Here is a 23,687-nt window from a genome sequence, read left to right as displayed (position 1 = left end):
AACCTCTAATTTGTGAAGATAAAAGAAAATAAGATAAATCTAAACTACTGAACCACAATATAAGTTGGGAAGTAGTGATCCATATCAAAGCATTCAAAGGTCCTTGAAACAGAAGGAGAGAAAAGTATTTTAGACATTATGTATGTTACAAAAGAAACAAAAATGGGCCAGGCATGGTGACTCACACCTATAATGCCAGCACTTTGGGAGGCCGAGGTGGATGGATCACTTGAGGTCAGAAGTTCGAGACTAGCCTGGTCAACATGGTGAAATCCTGTCTCTACTAAAAACACAAAAAAATTAGCAGGGCATATTGGCATGCGCCTGTAATCCCAACTACTTAGGAGGCTGAGGTGGGAGAATCATTTGATCCTGGGAGATGGACATTGCAGTGACCCGAGATCACGTCACTGCACTCCAAGGCAACAAAACAAGACTGTCTCAAAAACATAAAAAGAAAAGAAACACTAAATCAACAGAATATAATGCATAATATCCAAACTAGTAGCAGTACCCAGGACTAACCCCAGCAATGTACTCCACCACCACGTGAAGGTTGCTTACCAAAGGGCCAGCAAATAAGAATGAACAGCTAGAGAGGTAGGAAAAAAACCAGAAGAGTGTGGTATTACAGAAGCACAGAAAAGAATGTGTAGTAAGGAAGTTAAATCCAAACTAAGGCAAAAAGAGAAAAAGAAACAGAAAAGCAGGATAAAGAGAAAGTACAAAGCGCAATAAAAATAAATCAAAATACACCAATAACCAAAATAATTCAAAGGGGTTTTCCCAGTTAAAAGACACGTGTTATGCTCTTTGCAAAAAACAAAAACAAAAAAAACCCACCTAAAACAAAAGGAACAAAAAAATATGAAAATGAAAAGAAAGAAAAAGTTCAGGAGCAGTGGCTCACACCTGTAATCCCAGAACTTTGGGAAGCTGAAGCAGGCAGATCACCTGAGGTCAAGTGTTCGAGACCAGCCTGGCCAACGTGGCAAAACGCCGTCTCTACTAAAAATACGAAAAAAAAATTAGCCAGGTGTGGTAGCACACACCTGTAATCCCAGCTATGCAGAAGGCTGAAGCAGGAGAATCACTTGAACCTGGGAGGCAGAGGTTGCAGTGAGCCAAGATTGCGCCACTGCACTCCAGCCTGGGCAACACAGTGAGACTCTGTCTCAAAAAAAAAAAAAAAGAAAGAAAAGAAAAGAAAGAAGAAGATACACAAAATACTAATCAAAACAAAACTGGGGTTATTCCACTACTATTAAACACCAATTCACCAAAAAGATATAACAGATCTAAGTAGAGAAAATATGAAGCCAGTGACTAAACAGCGTATTAGAGAAGTTTGGCTCTGAAGGAAAGCAAATAACAGATGGTATCTGAAGAGGGGATTTCAAGTCAGAGAAAGAGATTTTGGTTTTGGTTTTTCTCATTTTTATTTTTTGGTGTTCTTTTCTTATTTGTTTTCATATGAATCATATGGAACAAATTTGTATGTTATTGGGAATTACATGAAGTAGAGGTAAAAAGTGAAGTAGCAGGAGGGAGAGAGGATAAATTAAGAATGAAAAAGAATGGAATCCCGAGAACAAGACAAAGGAATGAAATTTGATAAAAAGGACTTTTCTTCAGTGTAATAAAGTAAGAGAAAACAGGCATGGCATAGGTATGATAAAATAAGAACATTTATCTAATAGTTCCTATTTTCTCAGTTATATATAAGGTGACTGAGAGAAGGTTAAAAAGAGACAGATTTCAAAACAAAGAAGGTACAAAATAACTATCTCAGAAAGTAGGAAGTTAATCCTACTAATACAATATTAACAGTATTGCCAAGCACTGCACAATACCAATACCTATCGGAATTGTTTTTTGGTGTTGTTCTGACTGAAGTCAACTAAATTATTACTAGATTCCTTTGAGTTCATCATATCACAATCACAGTTTCCAACTTTTTCTTAAAGACATTTCCTCAAATTTGTTCTTTTTTTTTTTTTTTTTTTTTTGAGGCAGAGTCTCGCTCTGTGGCCTGGGCTGGAGTGCAGTGGCGGGATCTCAGCTCACTGCAAGCTCCGCCTCCCGGGTTTACGCCATTCTCCTGCCTCAGCCTCCCGAGTAGCTGGGACTACAGGCGCCCGCCAACTCACCCGGCTAGTTTTTTTTTTGTATTTTTTAGTAGAGACGGGGTTTCACCGTGTTCGCCAGGATGGTCTCGATCTCCTGACCTCGTGATCCGCCCGTCTCGGCCTCCCAAAGTGCTGGGATTACAGGCTTGAGCCACCGCGCCCGGCCATTTGTTCTTAATAAAGTCTAACTGATACTTCTCCTCCCCTCTCGCAAATTTGTAAAATCTTACTATGGTTAAAATATATATACATGGAGACAAATAATAAACAGATGGTCAGAGAGAGACAAAACAGAATGATGAATGGACAGAAAGAGGACATATCCAGAAACGTATGCACAATACACACTTGTCAACCAAGAGGTGGAGGAGAGCAGAGAAAAAAGACTGGGTAAGGACTACAGCTAGGCCTTCAAAGGGGCAACTGACAAAAAGTGTCGGAGCAAAATGTGAGCGTCTTGATCTCTTCGTGGCAGTATTATGGGTGAGTGTTATGTTCTTCACATTCCTTATCTCCTTTTTTTCTATAATCATCCAATATTACTTATATTAAAAATAATATTAATGCAACTAAAGCTGACTTCACATTTTTTGAGGTTTTTTCACTTATTTATAATACTTTCTGCATTCATTTTTATATAATGTATTTATATTTAATATAATATCTTTAATATCAAAGACAAAAGTCCTTACAAAGTCATACATGAAGATAGTAAATAATATGTAAATTTGATAACCCAATTTTTCCTTAGTGCAATAGTTCATGACAGTACACACACATAGATACTAATTAACCTGTAATTCTTTATAAACAGACATTTTAAAATCTTCAGTGAGATGACATTAGCATTAAAGACAAATTGGCAATATTATTTTTCAGAGTCTTAATGTACACTTCCTCAGTCTCACAACTAGGTACAGGTATACAGTTACAAGCATGTTTCAAAAGTCACATTCCAACTTATAAGAAAAACTTACGAGAAATTTTCCTAAACAAATCACCAATTGTTACACCAAATATTTGCTCATTTTCCCTTAAATAAATTGAATTTTATTGCCAAGTTATTATCATACCTCTGAAGAGCTTTCATTATTGACATCCACTGTGTTTATAGGAGTTGCTGATGAATCTAAATCAGAACCTTGAGAGCCAACTCTCCCAGGAGTCTGGAACACAAACAGAAGGGTGAAAAAAAGCAGACATTAACAATATATTCATAGGCCAGTTAATAATCTAAACCTTTTCACATAAGAAAAGTAGATGTCTTTACAATAATAACAGCACTAACAGTATCCTTTATGGAAGACTATACCTAATGCTGTATCAAAATCTTTATATATGCATTTCTCTCATTTTCAGTCACTTTAAATTAATAAAATGTATACAACGCTTTTCAAAGTCTTCAAGTCACCTTCACAAAACATCTTATTTAATCAAAATGACATCTCTTAAGACAGATAAGATGGATGTTATCTCTGTAGAGAAGAAAACAGATTTAGAGTAGGAAGTGACTTGTTCACCATTGTACTCTTTTGTTTTGGTTGTTTTCTGAGTTGGGATCTTGCTCTGTCACCCAGGCTGAGGTCTTGCTCTGTCACCCAGGCTGGAGTGCAGTGGTGCAATCTCGGCTCACTGCAACCTCCGCCTGCCAGGCTCAAGTGATCCTCCCATCTCAGCCACCCAAGTAGCTGGGACCACAGGCACACACCACCACACCCAGTTACTTGGTTGTATTTTTGGTAAAGACGAGCTTTCACCATGTTGCCCAAAATGGTCTCAAACTCCTGAGCGCAAACAATCTGCCCACCTCCGCCTCCCAAAGTGCTGGGGTTACAGATGTAAGCCATGATGCTCAGACAACCATTGTACTGTTAACAAAAATCAGAAAGTCCTCAAGATGTAAGCTCAAGGAGGAAAAAAAAAAGAAATCAGAAAGTTCTCAAGATCCAAGTTAAGGCAAAAAAATCAGAAGATGCAGAACTAAAACGCAGATCTGATTTCTTTGACAATGCTTTCTCTCTCTCTCTCTTTTTTTTTGAAACAAGAGTCTTGCTCTGTCACCCAGGCTGGAGTATAGTGGCACGATCTCGGCTCACTGCTATCTCTGCCTCCTGGGTTCAAGCAATTCTCCTGCCTCAGACTCCTGAGTAGCTGGGACTACAGACACATGCCACCATGTCCAGCTAATTTTTCCGTGTGTATCTTTAGTGGAAACGGGGTTTCACCATGTTGGCCAGGCTGTTCTCGAACTCCTGACCCCAAGTGATCCCCCCGCTTTGGCCTCCCAAAGTGCTGGGATTACAGGCGTGAGCCACAGCGCCCAGCCGGCAATGCTCTCTTTTCTACACAAACTAAAACTACAGTGATTCAAGTGGTGCAAAAAAGACCAAATGCAGCCCAAGTTATCAAGTCCCCATCACCTACCATTCAAACCAGTCATTACCATCCATCTCCATTGATATGACACCATCAGAGGTACATTTTGGAGGGTTAAAGGTCTTTTCCTCCTGCACCATTTATCACTTAGCATTATCATTTATTAAAATCTAGGTGTTACTTTTACATCAAATTGCTTTTTGGATGAATTTGAAACATAGTAAAACACTGCGTAAAAAGAGATTTAGAGCACAAAAACTGACTCAATAATGCTCATCAAAAAATATATACGGTACATGCTAGCATTATCCACACTTTACACATGAGGGAACCAAGGCACAGAGACTAAGTAAATTGCCCAAAGTCAGATGGGTAATAAAGGGAAGAAGGGATTTTAATTAGAGCAGTATGACTCTTAATCACTAACCAATACTCCTTCTCTGTTAGACGTCTCCACTGAAATGCCCCTCAGTCACCCAAGATTCAAAACACCTCACTACATATTTGCCTCAAGATGTGAACATCCTGTACATCACTACTAAATGTTCAATCTAAATGCCAAATAAGGATGAATTCATAATGCTATATTCATCAAAATGATTATAAAAACTACATACAATGGGAAAATATACATGATTTAAATTATATATAAAAACTACTGATATAAGAAAAAAGACTAAAAAGAAATATTCCAAAATTCAAATAATGATTTCTGTAGTAAAACAGGAATCTTCATTTTTATGTTTTTCAGTTTTAGTTTTTGCTACTTTTTTTTTCAGAATTTTAGATACACACTTGAATTGCTTTTATCTTGAAAAAAATGTTTTATGTTAAAAAGATAAGCAAACCTCCAGTTGAATAGACAGCATTCCTTTTTTTTTCCTCATGCAGATACTCTGCACATTTATTTACAGGCATACTCATTTTATTGTGTGTCACTTTATTGCACTTTGCAGATGTGGTGCTTTTTAGATATTGAAAGTTGATGTCAACTCTGCCGTCAAGCAAATCTATTGCTGCCATTTTTTCAAAAGCATGTGCTCATTTTGTATCTCTGTGTCACATTTTGTTATTCTCACAATATTTCAAGCTTTTTTATTATTATCATATCTGTTATGGTGACCTGTGATGAATGATCTTTGAAGTTACTGCAATTATTTTGGGGCACTACAACCCATACCCATATAAGATGGCAAACTTAATTGATAAATGTTGTGTGTGTTCTGACTGCTCCACTCACTGGCCATTTCCCAGTCTCTCTCCCTTCTCCTTGAGCCTCCCTATTCCTTGAGACACAACCATATTAAAATTAGACCAATTAATAACCCTATAATGGCCTCTAAGTGTTCAAGTGAAAAGAAGAGCTGCTCATTTCTCACTTTAAATCAAAAGCTAGAAATGATTAAGCTTAATAAGAAGAAATGTGGAAAGCTGAAACAGACCAAAGGCTAGGCCTTTGTGCCAAACAGTCAAATGTGAATGCAAAGAAAAAGTTCCTGAGGAAATTAAAAGTGCTACTCCAGTGAACACACAAATGATAAGAGCACAAATTGCTAAGAACATTTTAGTGACCTGGATAGAAGTTCAAACCAGCCATAACATTCCCTTAAACCAAAGCCTAATTCAGAGAAAGGCCATATCTTCAATTCTACGAAGGCTGACGGAGACGAGGAAGCTGCAGAAGAAATGTTTGAAGGTAGTAGAGGTTGGTTTATGGGATTTAAGGAAAGAAGCTGTCTCCATAACAAAAATGCAAAGTGAAGCAGCAAGTGATGATGAAGAAGCTGCAGCAAGTTATCCAGAAGATCTAGCTAAGATAACTGATGTAAATGTCTAATAACAGATTTTCAATTCAGAAAAAAACAGCCTTCTATTGGAAGAAGATGTCATCTAGAACTACTATGGCTCTGAGAAGAGAAATCAATACTGAGCTTCCAAGCTTCGACTTCCAAGCTTCAAAGAACAGGGTAATTCTTGTTAGGGGTTAATGCAGCTGATGACTTTTAAGTTCAAGCCAATGATCATTTATACCGTTCTGAAATTCCTAGGACCCTTAAGAATTATGCTAATGCTATTCGGTGCTCTATAAATAGAACGAGAAAGCCTAATTAATAGCACATCTGTTTACCACATGGATCACTGAATTTTTTTTTTTTTTGAGACAGAGTCTCACTCTGTTGTCCAGGCTGGAGTGCAATGGCCCGATCTCGGCTCACTGCAAGCTCCACCTCCCGGGTTCATGCCATTCTCCAGCCTCTGCCTCCTGCCTCAGAGTAGCTGGGACTACAGGCGCCTGCCACCACGCCAGCTAATTTTTTTTTTTTTTTTTTTGTATTTTTAGTAGAGACAGGGTTTCACCGTGTTAGCCAGGATGGTCTGGATCTCCTGACCTCGTGATCCGCCCGCCTCGGCCTCCCAAAGTGCTGGGATTACAGGCGTGAGCCACTGCACCTGTCCAGATCACTGAATATTTTAAGCCCACTATTAAGAGCTGTTACTGGGGAAAAAAAAAAAAAAAAAATCCTTTCAAAAATATCGCTGTCTATTAACAAGTCACCTGGTTACCCAAGAGCTCTCCTGGAGGTATACAAGGAGTTTAATGTTGTTTTCATGCCTATTAATATAACATCCACTCTGAAGCCCATGGATCAAGGAGTAATTTTGACTTTCAAGTCTTATTATTTAAGAAATATATTTTGTAAGGCTATAACTACCATAGTGATTCCTCTGACAGAACTGGGCAGAGTGTGTGGAAAACCTTCTAAAAAGGTCACCACTCTAGATGTGATTAAGAACATTTGTGATTCGTGGGAGGAAGTCAAAATATCAACACTAATAAGAGTTTAGAAGTTGATTCCAACCTTCATAATGACTGTGAGGGGTTCAAGACTCCAGTAGAGCAGATACGGTGGAATCAGCAAGAAAACTAGAATTAAAAGTGGAGCCTGAAGATGTGACTCATAATTTTCTTTTTTTTTTTTTTCCTCAAGACGGAGTCTCACTCTGTCACCAGGCTGGAGTGCAGTGGCGTGATCTCAGCTCACTGCAACCTCCGCCTCCCGGGTTCAAGCGATTCTCCTGCCTCAGCCTCCTGAGTAGCTGGGACTACAGATGCATGCCACCATGCCAAGCTAATTTTTGTATTTTCAGCAGAGAAGGGGTTTCACCATGTTGGCCAGGATGGTCTCGATCTCTTGACCTCGTGATCTGCCCACTTCAGCCTCCCAAAGTGCTGGGATTACAGGTGTGAGCCACCGCGCCCAACATGACTGATAATTTTCATGATAAAACTTTAATGGAGGAGGAATGGCTTTTTAGGGATGAGCAAAGAAGGTGGTTTCTTGAGATGAAATCTACTACTGGAGAAGATGCTGTGAACACTGTTAAAATGACAATCAAGAATTTAGAATATTCCATAAATTTAGTTGATAAAGCATCAGCAGCTTTTGGGAGGACTGACTCAAGTTTTGAAGGAAGTTCTACTGTGGGTAAGATGCTATCAAACAGAATGCTACAGGGAAATTTTTCATGAAAGGAAGAGTTAATCAAAGCAAAGCAGCAAACGTCATTGTTATTCTAAGAAACTGCCACAACTCCAACCTGACCAACATGGTGAAACTCCGTCTCTACTAAAAATACAAAAATTAGCCATGCGTGGTGGTGCACGCCTGTAATCCCAGCTACTCAGGAGGCTGAGGCAGGAGAATCGCTTGAATCTGAGAGGCAGAGGTTGCAGTGAGATTGCACCACTGAAAGAAAATAAAAAAAGGAAGAAAAAGAAATTGACACAGCCATCCCAACCTTCAGAAATCTCCACCCTGGTCAGTCAGCAGCTATCAGTATAGAGGCAAAACCTTCCACAAGCAAAAAGATTATGACTAGCTGGGCAAGGTGGCCCACGTCGGTAATCCTAGTGCTTTGGGAGGTCGAAGCAGGAGGACTGCTTGAGACTACGCATTTGAGACCACTCTGGGCAACATAATGAGACCACATCGCTACCAAAAAATACAAAAATTAGCAAGGTATGGTGGCATAATCTGTAGTCCCAGCTACTAATGAGGCAGGAGAATAGGGTCTGGAGGCAGGGAACCTAAGGCTGTTTCACAGTGACTTCCTAGAACTAAACTGAAAGGAAAACCCTAACTTTTCACACCTAAGTAACAAAAGGACCAGAGGCTACTCTCTTTAACCTTTTCTGCAGGGCAGATGGGAAATTGGCTATCCACAACAAATCAGATTGCAAGCAACTCCTCATTTGCATAGAAGTATAACTGTGTAGCTTCACCCTAGGCTCTGATTGGTGCCTTTTGCAACCAATCAGATGTTTGCACAGGAGTGTGACCTCTGTAATTTTACTTGAGCCTCCGGTTGGCTGCTTTCTGCAACCAACCAGACTGATTGTGGGCTATCACTTCATTTACATGAGGTGAGCGTGAAGTGGCTAATGGGAAACGTCCAGGGAGTATTTGGACCCAAGAAGATTCTGCATCCAGGCCGTTGAGCCGCTGCTCAGGCCCACTCCCACACTGTGGAGTGTACTTTTGTTTTCAATAAATCTCTGCTTTCGTTCTTTTGTTGCTTCATTCTTTCTTTGCTTTGCTGGGCATTTTGCCCAATTCTTTATTCAAAACGCCAATAACCTGGACAACTTGCAGTCACAACCCTCTACCAGTGACACTAGGAAGGCTGAGGCAGGAGTCACTTAAGCCCAGGAATTCAAAAATGCAGTGAGCTATGATCACACAACTGCACTATAGACTGGGTGACAGAGCGAGACTCTGTATCATCAAAGAAAAAAGATTACAAATCACTGAAAGCTCAAACGATTGTTAGCATTTTACAGCAATAAAATATTTTTTAATTAAGGTATCTACTTAATTAGACATAATGCTATTGCACACTTAATAGACTACAGTATGCTGTGAATATAATTTTTATATGCACTGTGAAACCAAAGAATTTATGTGACTCATTTTGTTGCGATACTTGTTTCATTGCAGTGATCTAGAACCAAGCCCGCAATATCTCCGAGATATGCCTATATACAAGTATGCCTATATACTTGTAAAATTTTTATATAAATCGGGAAACTAGAACAAATACAAAATAACAACCAGTAATTAAAGCTACAGAGAAACTCCCAAACTCTTCTTAAACATACTTCCTCAAAGAAGGGTATAAGATTAAACTTTCATTTCATATTCTGGATAGAGTATTAACCTAGCATGCCATGACAAGGTGGAAATAAAATGATCTTGAACCTTTTTTAAAGTACTTATGTTCTTTAGGATTCTCAAAAGAACTCAGGGTTCTGGGAGGTTCTGTCAACTAAAGATGACAAAGAAGGAACATTATGGCTGGGTGAAATGGCTCACGTCTGTAATCCCAGCACTTTGGGAGGCTGACGTGGGTGGATCACTTCAGGTTAGGAGTTCGAGACCAGCCTGGCCAATATGGTAAAACCCCGTCTCTACTAAAAATACAAAAATTGGCTGGGTATGGTGGTGCACACCTGTAATCCCAGCTATTCGGGAGGCTGAGGCAGGAGAATTGCTTGAACCTGGGAGGCAGAAGTTGCAGTGAGCCGAGATCGTGCCACTGTACTCCAGCTTGGGTGACAGAGCGAGATACCATCTCAAAAAAAAAAAAAAGGAACATTACTTGTGTAACTATGTCTTTTTTTTTTTTCTTTCTTTCTTTCTTTCTTTCTTTCTTAGAGACAGGTCTCACAATGCTGCCCAGGCTGGTCTTGAACTCCCAGGCTCAAGCGATCCTCCACCTACTTCATCCTCCCAAAGTGCTGAGATTACAGACAAGAGCCCCTGCACCCAGCCTATGTTTCAATAAAGATGGTTAGACAACATCAGAGGCACAGTTCAGAAAGAGGCACCTTACTAATGAGAAAAAAAAAAAGAAACATTGTTGAGAGATGGAGGAGGCAATAACTATCCTGTCCAAGAATAGTAGCAACCACCACACCAAAGCTTATCGAAAACAGGTAGAAAGTGGCAGAATTTCAATAAAGTACTAAAGATGAAGAATGCAAAATGAATCTCTGGCCAAAGGCAAAAAAAAAGAAAAACGAGAGGAGCTGGATATGAGGAGTCTCCATTTGGTTGTCAGTATCAGGAGACACTAACCAAAATGATGAAATTGTAAGACTTTCATCCTCAGAGAAGTCAGAGAAGGTTAAGCCAACCAATACATGAGTGAAATAAACATGAATTTTAGATACCACCTATCTAGATCAAATCCCACTTCAGCCTAACTTCAATTTGCTACAGGCTTTAGAGAGGTTGCACTTTATTGCCAGGTCTCGGAACCTGAGCACTACCTCCTGCCTCAGCATGGTTGCTGACCCTTCTTCTGGGAAGTTTCCACTTTCTAGACAAGCAGACAAAGCTTGTGAAATAATCAAAGCAGTGATGCCAAGGATGTCATGGCAGAAGGCCTGGGTTCCTGAGCCACTGAGAGCTCACAGGGCTCGATTTGACATTCCTGATGCATTACGCAGGCACATTCATCCTGCTGACACTGTAATCTGCCCTCACTGGGAAAGTCAGGATCATCTTCCTGGGTACTGAACAGGGTCAGCTTTTAATCTAGTCTCTTCACTTTGTGGTGAGACCAAAGGTGCTGGAAGAATTAGGGGAGAGGGAGCAGTGGGCCTCTATTTTCTCCTTCCTTTTGCTCGGTCTCATTTTCTTTGTCCTTACAATCTTCCTAAAATGCCTATGCTTTTTTGGAAGTTGATCTAGCTTTCTTTTCTGGACTGGAGGCACAGCAGGATATTGTGAAACCTCAGCCACATGACTCTTGGGTGTCTCCTCCAATGGCTGTGATAATGATTCCAAACTTTTCTTCAGAGGGTCATTCTCCCTTGGGTGGAATTTACCTTCTGCGTCTTGAGTATTTGGTGATAAGTTCAAGTGGTTTTTTTGTTTTTTTGTTTGCTTGTTTTTGAGACAGAGTGTCGCACTGTCTCCCAGGCTAGAGAGCAGTGACGCGATCTCGGCTCACTGCAAGCTCCACCTCTCAGGACCACGCCATTCTCCTGCCTCTGCCACCCGAGTAGCTGGGACTACAGGCGCCCACCACCACGCCTGGCTAATTTTTGTATTTTTAGTAGAGAGAGGGTTTCACCGTGTTAGCCAAGATGGTCTCGATCTCCTGACCTTGTGATCCACCCACCTCGGCCTCCCAAAGTGCTGGGATTACAGGTATGAGCCACAGCACCCGGCCCAGGTTCAAGTCTTTAGTGACATGTTTGGGCGATTGGAGATTCCTAAACTCTGTCACTGAGTTTTTTGTTGTTTTTTTTTTTTTAACCTACTATGCTGATCCCTGCCAGCTTTGCAAAAACAAGGAATCACAACAAAAGGGACCAAAAGTCAAATGATTTTTTTAAAAAGGTAGTTAACACCCTGACTGTTTCCAATGATGTATCCTCAGCTATCACAGACACAGGAGGAATACTGATCTCAGATTTCTCCCCTCGACTTATCTAAAGGCATTCAAGGGCTTTCAGAAAAAAAGTCCTCAAGTTCTTCTCAGCCTAGGGAATCTCAGATTTCCTGGTACAGTATGGAGGAGCAGGCCTCAGTCTCCACAGTCCCTTTAAATTTTCCTAAAATCTAACATTCTAAAACTGTCTCAATTTATCCAGAGTATGTTTTTACTGTGTTCATTTAATGCCCACAAAATTTTCTTGTTTTCATATCAGCTACAGTCCTGCCAACACCAAAGCAAGATTTGTTCCCAAAATAATACAATTGAGACATGAATTTATAAATAAATAAAAGCCAGTTCTGGATTTAATGAAACATTCATGGATGTGGCAAAAAGTAAATGGCAAAAACGTTTTAAAATAGCATTTAAATTTTTTTTCTGTTTTTGTTTTGTTTTGTTTTGTTTTGTTTGAGACAGTCTCGCTCTGTCACCCAGGCTGGAGTACAACAGCATGATCTCGGCTCACTGCAACCTCTGCCTCCCAGGTTCAAGTGATTCTCCTGCCTCAGCCTCCCCAGTAGCTGGAATTATGGGCACATGCCACCACACCCAGCTAATTTTTGTATTTTTATTAGAGACGGGGTTTCACCATGTTGGCCAGGCTGGTCTCGAACTCCTGACCTCAACTGATCCACCTGCCTCAGCCTCCCAAAGTGCTGGGATTACAGGCATGAGACAACATGTCCAGGCTAAATTGGATATTTAATATAAAGAACTGTTCTATAAAACTAGAAATTCATTTTTGATTCATTAACATTTCAATAGCTTCACACTACGATGGCATTAAGAATAATGAAAGATACTGGTAACAGGAAGTTATACTTCCAAAGAACTATATTTTCCCCATTTGTTTCCTTTATTTTTCCAGATGCCAGATGGCTTTTCACTAAGGTTTTCCTTGACTGAGAGGAAGTAAGTAATTCAAAGAAATATTGTACTTTTTTTATTTTTGTAAAGATAAAGTCTCCGTATGTTGCCTAGGCTCATCTCGAACTTACGGGCTCCAGTGATTCTCCTGCCTCAGCCTCCCAAAATGCTGGGATTACAGGTGTGAGCCACCATGGCCACCTGAATTAAGGTACTTCTACAAATCCTATTATCACCACCAAAAATACCCTTTCTCAAATTTGCCTAAAATAATCCTAGTAAATGTACCTAAGTAAAGCCCAAGAGGCACAGGGAGTAAACGGAAACCCTCACAAGATAGGGGTTTTTGATGCCCATATTTTGAGTATACTCCTCATGATTGTTGTTAAATTATCTAAGAACTTCTTGTTCTTTTTTTTTTTTTTTTTTTTTGAGACAGAGTTTCACTTTTGTTGCCCAAGCGGGAGTGCAATGGCACAATTTCGGCTCACTGCAACCTCTGCCTCCCAGATTCAGGCGATTCTCCTGCCTCAGCCTCCCGAGTAGCTGGGACTACAGGTGCACACCACCATGCCCAGCTAATTTTTTGTATTTTTATTAGAAACGGGGTTTTTCCATGTTGGTCAGTCTGGTCTCAAACTCCTGACCTCAGATGATCCGCCCACCTCAGCCTCCCAAAGTGCTGGGATTACAGGCGTGAGCCACTGCGCCCGGCCTTCATTCTTGTTCTATTTTTAAGCCACTAAAATTCCTTTATTTCAATGAGAAGCCCAAAAACAATAAAATTAACTCTAAATAAACAATATAAAGCATTCTGACTTTTTCACTTATAAAAGTTTTATTTTGCAAAAAGAATGGGATTGGAATGATGTATGCTAAAAATTTAAAGTGATAGTCTGGGCACAATGATTCACATCTGTAATCCACCACTTTGGGAGGCCGAGGTGGGAGGATCACGTCAGCCCAGGAAGTCAACACTGCAGTGAACTGTGATTATGCCACTTTACTCCAGCCTGGGCAACAGAGTAAGACCTTGTCTCCAAAAAAAAAATTTCAAATATTAAGATGGAACCAATCTTAAAAACAAGGTAAGTATCACAATGGACCAAAAATAAAATTGAAACATAGAGTATCCAGGATTCTGGAACCTAAAACAGGTAGAGGCAGCTAAGTTCAGTAATAAGAACCAAAATCGCCCTGGATGTGCAAGGTAATAAGAAGCCAGGCCCACTGTGAAAACTTAGTAATCCGGGCAAGGCAACTATCTCTTGCAATGAATAGAAACTCTTTAAAAAGCTGTAAATCCGGCCAGGTGCGATGGCTCACGCGTGTAATCCCAGCACTTTGGGAGGTCGAGGTGGGCATAACACGAGGTCAGGAGTTCGAGACCAGCCTGGCCAACAGGGCGAAACCCCGTCTCTACTAAAAATACAAAAATACCTGGGCGTGGTGGTAGGTACCTGTAATCTGAGCTACTCGGGAGGCTGAAGCAGTAGAATCATTAGAACCTGGAAGGCAGAGGTTGCAGTGAGCCAAGACTGCACCACTGCACTCCAGCCTGGGCAACGGCGCAAAATTCTGTCTCAAAAAAAAAAAAAAAAGCTGTAAATCTTGCCATGCACTGTTTAGGCCCAAAATCTGAGCAGAGCTTTTCCAGGTAGAGATGAGAGGGCATTCCAACCAAAGCATTATTTGTAACAGTTTATAAATCATAAGCAACCTATATGTTAAAATGAAGAAACTGTTAACTAAACTATGACGTAACTGTTCAATAGTCTTGACAATTAATGGGATAAGTGTGCAGGTTATAAAGTATGAAGGTTATGTAGAAAAATGAGAATGCAGTCGGAAGCAGTGGCTCACGCCTGTAATCCCAGCACTTTGGGAGGCAGAGGCAGGCAGATTACCTGAGGTCGGGAATTCGAGACCAGCCTGACCAACATGGAGAAACCCCGTCTCTACTAAAATATAAAAATTAGCCGGGCGTGGTGGCAGGTGCCTGTAGTCTCAGCTACTTGGGAAGCTGAGGCAGGAGAATCACTTGAACCCGGGAGGTGGAGGTTGCAGTGAGCCAAGACAGCACCATTGCACTCCAGCCTGGGCAACAAAGGCAAAACTCTATCTCAAAAAAAAAAAAGAAAAATGAGAATGCATATGATATATGATATAGCTACTATGAGAAATAAAAAAAAGAAAGAAAAGAATGTATATGATATAAATCCCGAATTTGCCAAAGAGGTAAATACAACATTGGAATATATTATCACTTCAGTTACATAAACATATACACACATAAAAAGATTAAAAGGTAATCATATAAAACCAATGAGTTTCATGTTAGGGTGATTTTTTTGTTGTTACTTTTCCCTCTTATATTACTGAAAAGATGAGATTTGTGCTAAGATGATTTTATTAACCACCCAGCTACTTCCACCCATAATTTTTTGTTAGTGTCGTCATATTACTTTTTAAAGTTTTCTTTTTGAGACAGAGTTTCTCTCTTGTTGCCCAGGCTGGAGCGCAATGGCGCGATCTTGGCTCACCGCAACCTCTGCCTTCCGGGTTCAAGTGATTCTCCTGCCTCAGCCTCCTGAGTAGCTGGGATTACAGGCATGCACCACCACCCTGGCTAATTTTGTATTTTTAGTAGAGACAGGGTTTCTCCATGCTGGTCAGGCTGGTCTTGAACTCCCGACCTCAGGTGATCCGCCCACCTTGGCCCCCCAAAGTGCTGGGATTACAGGCATGAGCCACCGCGCCCGGCCAAAAGTTTTCTCATTTTTAAAAAACTATTTGGGCTTGACAAGAAGACCCAGAGAATTCTAATTATCAAGCACTTATCATTAATGTTTAAGTAGCTACAACCAAACAGACCAACTAAAGGAAAACCAGCTACAACAAAACTATTTCTCTATTCACTATACTTCTGAACAAATGTTTGAGTTTTCCACACCAATTCTCTGCAGACACGAACTGTATGTCCTACAATTTAATTGAATTCTGACACTATCTGGAATTAGCAGAGACCTCACAGACTAAGGGACCAGTCTCTTAAGACTGCCCTCCCCTTCTAACGCCAATAGCAAATAAAAGGTCCACAGGTTACCCACACTTTTGTCTACCTTGGCTACATATGGGGAACTCTCACAACTCCCCTCCTCAGGTTTGATAATTTGCTACAGCAGCTCAAAGAACTCAGGGAAACATTTTACTTATATTTACTTTAAAAGATATCTTAAAGGATACAAATAGCCAGATGAAGCAGTATGTTAGGGAAGGTCTGGAGGGGTCCCAAGCACAGGAGCTTCTGTCTCCATGAATTTAGAGATATGTCACCTTCCCAGCACATGAATGCATTCGACAACTAGAAAGATCTCCAAAACCATTGTTTAAGGTTTTTACAGAGGTTCCATTATGTAAGCATGATTGATTAAGTCACTGGCCATTAGTGATTAACTCAATCTCTAGCCCCTCTCTCTATTCCTGAAGGTCAGAGGGTAGGGATGAAAGTTCCATATCCTTAATCTTGTGGCTAGTGTCTATGGCAACCAGTCCCCAACCTGAAGCTATCTAGGGGCCCATCAATATCACCTTATTAGCATAAACTCAGCTATTGCCAAAAGGTACTTATTATGAATGACAAATGACACTCCTTTCACCTCCATCACTCAAGGAATTCCAAAAGTTTTAGGAGTCCGTGCCAGAAACAAGAAAAAAAACCAAATATATATTTCTTATTATAATACAATATTAATATTTGAAATTATGAAAAAAATACATAGTATTCAAAGTATTTACTTCAAATAAGAACAGATGTTGGCTGGGTGCGGTAGCTCACACCTGTAATCCTAACAATGGGAGACCAGGGCGTGCGGATCATTTGAGGTCAGGAGTTAGAGATCAGCCTGGCCAACATGGTAAAACCCCATCTCTACTAAAAATACACACACACACACAAAAATAGCTGAGCGTGGTGGCACACACCTGTAATTCCAGCTACTGGGGAGCCCAGGGCAGGAGAATCACTTGAACCCAGGAGACAGAGGTTGCAGTGAGCCAACATCATGCCACTGCACTCCAGCTTGGGTGACAGAGAGACTCTGTCTTTAAAAAAAAAAAAAAAAAGAACAGATGTCTGCAATAAATAGGATATCCTAGATTGCTGGTAAAAAACAAATTCATACTACAAGATCAGTATAAAACAGCATTAATATCTGCAAAAAACTATCAAAGAAGCAAACACAAATGTGAGAAAGAACAGCACTTTACTAGGAGAAAAATTGTTATTGTTTACTACGTGAAATATCTTAAAAAGAAGTATCACTGTCACAGAAGTTTTAACAACGCAAAACTTTTTTGAAATAAATGATTTATCTATTGCAGACTATTTGTTTACTGAGTATAATTTAGACATATTTCTTTTTTTTTTTTTTAATAGACAAAATCTCACTCTGTGACCCAGGCTGAAGTGCAGTGACACAATCATGGCTCATCATAGCCTCGAATTTCCTGGGCTCAAGCCACCCTCCTGCCCCAGCCTACTGAGTAGCTAGGACTACAGATGAGTGCCACCACATCTGACTAATTTTCTTTTCTTTTTTTCTTTTTTTTTTCTGAGACAGGGTCTTACTCTGTCAACTAGGTTGGAGTGCAGTGGTGCAATCTCAGCTCATTGCAACCTCTGCCTCCTGGGTTCAAGACATCCTCCCACCTCAGCCTCCTGAGTAGCTGGGACTATAGGCACATGCCACCACACCCAAGTAATTTTTGTGTTTTTTTTATACAGATGGAGTTTTGCCATGTTGCCCAGGCTGGTCTCAAATCCTTGGATGCAAGCAATCCACCTGCCTCAGCTTCCCAAAGGGCTGAGATTACAGGGATGAGTCACCATGCCCGGCCCTGGCTAATTTTATTTAAGCAAAATTATTTCTAAAACTGGAAAGGATACAAGTATTAGAAATTAAATAATATACAACTCAAAATCTTGGTGATTTATAAGATATCTATAAGGATTTCTTATAAAATGTAACTTTCGGGGCCGAGTGCAGGGGCTCACGTCTGTAATCCCAGCACTCTGGGAGGCCAACGCAGGCGCATCACGAGGTCAGGAGATCAAGATCATCCTGACTAACATGGTGAAACCCCGTCTCTACTAAAAATACAAAAGAAGTTAGCTGGGCGTGGTGGTGGGCGCCTGTAGTCCCAGCTACTGGGGAGGCTGAGGCAGGAGAATGGCATGAACTCGGGAGATGGAGCTTGCAGTGAACCGAGATCACGACACTGCACTCCAGTCTGGGTGGCAGAGCTAGACTCTGTCTCAAAATAAAAATAAAAATAAAAAATAAAATAAAATGTAACTTTCAACACTGATTTTGTTACTCTATTTCATCCTCATCCCACCATAAAAATTAATTAGAAAGATTTTCACAAATTCAAAAAGTTTGAAAAGTCATTTACTATACACAGACCTTAAGAACAATGCTTTAAATACATTATGCAAGGCTTATACTAAATGGATAGACAAAGGGCTCTCACTAACCTTTTTCTACTATTAAGAGCTAAAAATATAACATATAGATAAAGCAAGAAGGTATCTTTGCAAAAAACACATACTATTTCACAAAAACAAAAAATTCATGTAAAGTAATTGAGGGGTTCCCAGGGAGTTTTCATACTTGACCTCTTAGTTGATCACATAGTTTAGGTAAATTCATTTACTCCCTAAATTTTCATTATCACCATTGCTGACAATAATAAAAACACTAACTCTAATCCAGACCTTTGCTGAGTTTCCAATTCATATTTTCCCGTCTTGCCAAACATATCTAATTGAATGCCTTGAGAGCACCACAAAGTCAGCTTCTTCAAAACCAAATTCATTTATCTTTGCTCAACCCTTTCACCCATCTGCATTCTCCATCTCAGATTACAGAACCATCACACACTCATTTTGCCTAAATCCAAGGCATCACTCTTACTCGTCTCTATTCCTTAACCTTCACATCCAATCACCAAGTTAATTCAACTGCCCACATACATTTTGAATCTATCCCCCTTTCTCCCTCTCCTTGGCCACTACCTTAATTCATGTTGCCATCATCTCTCACCTGGATTATAAAAGAAACCTAATATAGCACTCTATACTTCTACATCCACATTTCTAGTTGTTTACTAAGAAATCAAGTAATGGATGTCTCAAAGCATTGTAACCAAACCAAACTCTTTATTCATCTCAACACTTTACCATCCTAGGAAAAAGTTTACTTTCTTCACTATGTTCTCTAGCTTAGTCAATAATATCCTCATTTATCAAGAACTTCAGTTAAAACCTAAATGAACTATTAGCCAGGCATGGTGGTGGATACCTGTAATCCCAGCTACTTGGGAGGCTGAGGCAGGAGAATCACTTGAACCCAGGAAGTGGAAGTTGCAATGCAATGAGAGATCACACCACTGCACTCCAGCCTGGGTGACAGAGTGAGACTGTCTCAAAACAAACAAACAAACAAAAATTAAAGCCTAAATGAACTAAAACAGATATTTGCACACCAATGTTCATAGCAGCATTATTCACAATAGCTAAAACATGTGAATAACCCAATGTCCGCCAACAGATGAATGGATAAACAAAATGTAGTGTAAACATCCACAATGAAATATTATTCAGCCTTTAAAAGGAAGAAAATTCTGATAACATGCTGCAACATGAAGCAGAAATAATTATGCTAAGTGAAACAAACCAGACACAAAAGGATCACTATCGTATAATTCCACTTACATGAGGTACCTAGAACAGTTAAATTCATAGTGACAGGAAGTGGAATTGTGGTTACAATGGGTTCAGGGGAGGGGAGGAATGAAGAGTTGTTGTTTTATGAGTATAGAGTTTAGTTGTTATGAGTGCACAACATTGTGAATACATTTAATGCCACTGGACTGTACACTTAAAAATGGTAAACATTGTATCTTTTAAATTATGTATATTTTGTCACAATTTTAATTTTTAATAAAATTTTTAAAACCTAAATAAGTATTATATTGCAGGCATTACCAAACAGACAAAATAATTATTTTAAGTTTTTAAGAACATAGAGTTTTTACTACATATCCTTTTGGGTTATAGCACAAAGCCAAAAAAACTGTTAAAAAAAGAAACAGTAAAATTAATTCAATAATCTTAGCCATAAGATTCATATTGTTAATTTTAAAGCTATTTATGCATATTTTAGCAAAAACATTTGCTAATGTTAAGAACCAAGATATTCAGTATAAGAAAAAATGATATAAATACAGAATCAAATAAATAAAAAACCATTTTATATCTTAAATCTGAATTATTATTTTGGTTTTTGTTTCTTTTTTTTTCTGAGACAAAGTCTCACTCTCTCACCCAAGCTGGAGTGCAGTGGTACAATCTCAGCTCACTGCAACCTCCGCCTCCCAAGTTCAAGCAATTCTCCTGCCTCAACCTCCTGAGTAGCTAGGATTACAGGCATGCACCCAGCTAATTAGTGGAGACAGGGTTTTGCCATGTTGGCCAGGCTGGTCTCAAACTCCTGACCTGTGATCTGCCTGCCTCGGCCTCCCAAAGTGCTGGGATTACAGGCATGAGCCACCACGCCTGGCCTTGTTTCTTAACAATAATTCTTACCATTCAAAAGCTTAAAAGCAAAGACAACCCAAAAGCAAAGTGCACCCTCAGTGCTTATACTATGGTCTCTAACCATCACTCCCCACTCAAAGGAATTTTCTAGAGAAATGGCTGATTCCAGACATGGGAGGGGAAATTTACAAGATAAATCTGATCCCAGCACTTTGGGAGGCCGAGACGGGCGGATCACGAGGTCAGGAGATCGAGACCATCCTGGCTAACACGGTGAAACCCCGTCTCTACTAAAAATACAAAAAACTAGCCGGGCGAGGTGGCGGGCGCCTGTAGTCCCAGCTATTCGGGAGGCTGAGGCAGGAGAATGGCGTAGACCCGGGAGGCGAAGCTTGCAGTGAGCTGAGATCCGGCCACTGCACTCCAGCCCAGGAGACAGAGCGAGACTCCGTCTCAAAAAAAAAAAAAAAGATAAATCTGAAACATATTATTGTGCCAAAAAGCAAGGAGGCTTTTTGAACACAAATAAGGTCCTGTCAAAATGACAAACGTCACCTTGAAGGTACTCCCAGTAGCTACAACTGAGATCATTTTCACATCAGCAAAAAACATTGACTGTAATTGACTGAAACACACTAATTATATGTAAATCCATGAGTTCATAATATAAAAATCCAGGAGTTAGTCAAATAATCTTTGACAATGGAACAAAGGCAATACAACAAGAAAAGATAGTTGCTATTGCTTGAATGTCCCCACCAAAACTCATGTTGAAACTTAATTGCAAATGTAATAGTATTGAGAAGTGAGGCCTTTAAAAGGTGACTAGGTCATGGGAGTTCCACCCTCATGAACAGATTGCCATTATTGTGAACATGGATCAGTTATCACGGGAATGGCTTTGTTATAAAAACAAGCTCGCGGCCAAGCATGGTGGCTCACACCTGTAATCCCAGCACTTTGAGAGGCAGAGGCAAGCAGATTACCTGAGTTCGGGAGTTCAAGACCAGCTTGACCAACATGGAGAAACCCTATCTCTACTAAAAATACAAAATTAGCTGGACGTGGTGGTGCATGCCTGTAATTCCAGCTACTCGGGAGGCTGAAGCAGGAGAATCGCTTGAATCCGAGAGGTGGAGGTTGCAGTGAGCTGAGATGGCACCACTGCACTCCAGCCTGGGTAACAAGAGCAAAACTTTGTCTCAAAAAAAGAAAAACAAAGCTCTCCATCACACCTGCTCTCTTGCCCTTCCTATTTGCTATGAGATGACATAGCAGACAGGATCTCACCAGAGAAAGTTGCTATGTGCTTAGACACCCCAGCATCCAGAACTGTGAGCCAAATAAGCTTCGTATAAATTACCTAGTATGTGGGATTCTGTAATAGCAGCAAAAAAAGAAAAAAGAAAAAAAAAATGGGTTAAGACAATAGTCTTTTCAACAAATGGTAATGGAACAATTGGATATTCACATGCAAAAAAAAAAAAAAATCTAAATACAGACCTTATATTCTTCATAAAAACTCACTCAAGGGTAGACATGGTGGCTCATGGCTACAATCCCAGCAATTTGGGGGGCCGAGGTAGGAGGATCACTTGAGTCCAGGAGCCCAAGACCAGCCTGGGCAACATGGTGAGACCGGTCTTAATAAATTTAGGCTAGGTGCAGTGGCTCACGCCTGTAATCCCAGCACTTTGGGAGGCTGAGAAGGGTAGATCACCTGAGGTCAGGAGTTTGAGACCAGCCTGGCCAATGTGGAAAAACCCTGTCTCTGCTAAAAATACAAAAATTAGAAAGGTGTGGTGGCAGGTGCCTGTAATCCCAGCTACTCAAGAGGCTGAGGCAGGAAAATCACTTGAATCCAAAAGGTGGAGGTTGCAGTGAGCCAAGATCACGTCACTGCACTCCAGCCTGGGCAACAGAGCAAGATTCCATCTCAAAAATAAATAATTATATTTTAATTTTAATTTTAAAAAATTAACTCAAGGCCAGGTGCAGTGGCCCATGCCTGTAATCCCAACACTTTGGGAGGCCAAAGCGGGCAGATCACGAGGTCAGGAGTTTGAGACCAGTCTGACCAACATGGTGAAACCCATCTCTACCAAAAATACAAAAATTAGCCGGGCATGGTGGTGCGCGCCTGTAATCCCAGCTACTCAGGAGGCTAAGGCAGAAGAATCACTAGAACTCGGGAGGCAGAGGTTGCAGTGGGCCAAGATCATGCCACTGCACTATAACCTGGGCGACAGAGCAAGATTCCGTCTCAAAAAAAAAAAAAATTAACTCAAAATGGATCACAAACCTAAAGGTGAAACACAAAACTATAAACCCTAGAAGATAAAATAGGAGAAAAAGACTGTGGTTTGTCCATTATTTTTTTAGGTAGAACACCAGAGGCACAATCCAGGAAAGAATTAATAAGCTGGACTTCATTAAAATTAAAAATGTCAGCTCTTCAAAAGACATTTTCAAGAATAAAAAGACAACTCATAGACTGGAGAAAAATATTTACAAAAGACAAACCTGATAATGGACTATTATCCAAAATATACAAACAATTCTTTAAATTTATTTGGAAAAAAATAAATAATCTAATTAAAAACTAAGGCAAAGACCTTAATAGACAGACATCTTACAAAAGAAGATATACAGATGGCAAATATGCATATGAAAAGTTGCTCCACAGCATACACCATCAGGGTAATGCAGATTAAAACAATGGGATACCACAACACACCTAGCAGAATGGCCAAAATCCAGAACACTACCACCATCAAATGCTGACAAGGATGTGGAGAAATAGGAACAGGAATTCATTGCTGGTGGACATACAAAATGGTACAGCTACTTTGGAAGACAGTTTGGTAGTTCCTTTCAAAAGTAAACATACTCTTACTATACAATTCAGTAATCACACTCCTTGGTATTTATCCGAATGAATTAAAAACTTCTGTCCACACCAAAACGTGGACACAGATGTTTAAAGTAGCTTTATTCATAATAGCTAAAGCTTGTAATTGACCAAGATATCTTCCAGTGCGTGAATCAATAACTTACTAGTACACCCAGACGATATTCTCCAGCGTTAAAAAGAAATGAACTATTAAGCCATGAAAAGACAATGAAGAAACTTAAACGTATATTACTAAGTGAAATATAAAGTGAAAGAAGCCAATCTGAAAATGCCTTCTGGAAAAGGCAAA

General features: G+C 40.0%; 1 protein-coding gene across 2 annotated transcripts in view; it reads right to left on the bottom strand.

Annotated features, from left to right (window-relative positions):
• The window catches only part of EEA1 (early endosome antigen 1), a 162,155-nt gene that overhangs the window by 122,214 nt on the left and 16,254 nt on the right, over positions 1–23,687 (bottom strand). For both annotated transcript variants that reach the window (XM_033221084.1, XM_033221085.1), the window contains exon 2: positions 3,203–3,295. In XM_033221084.1, the coding sequence (XP_033076975.1) occupies positions 3,203–3,295 (93 nt within the window). The remainder of the gene's footprint in view (positions 1–3,202; positions 3,296–23,687) is intronic.

This window comes from Trachypithecus francoisi, unplaced genomic scaffold, assembly GCF_009764315.1.
Source record: "Trachypithecus francoisi isolate TF-2019V2 unplaced genomic scaffold, Tfra_2.0 Lachesis_group11, whole genome shotgun sequence".
Classification (NCBI taxonomy): Eukaryota; Metazoa; Chordata; class Mammalia; order Primates; family Cercopithecidae; genus Trachypithecus; species Trachypithecus francoisi.
Note: the sequence above shows the minus strand (reverse complement) of the source record. Positions and strands in the feature narration are given on the sequence as shown.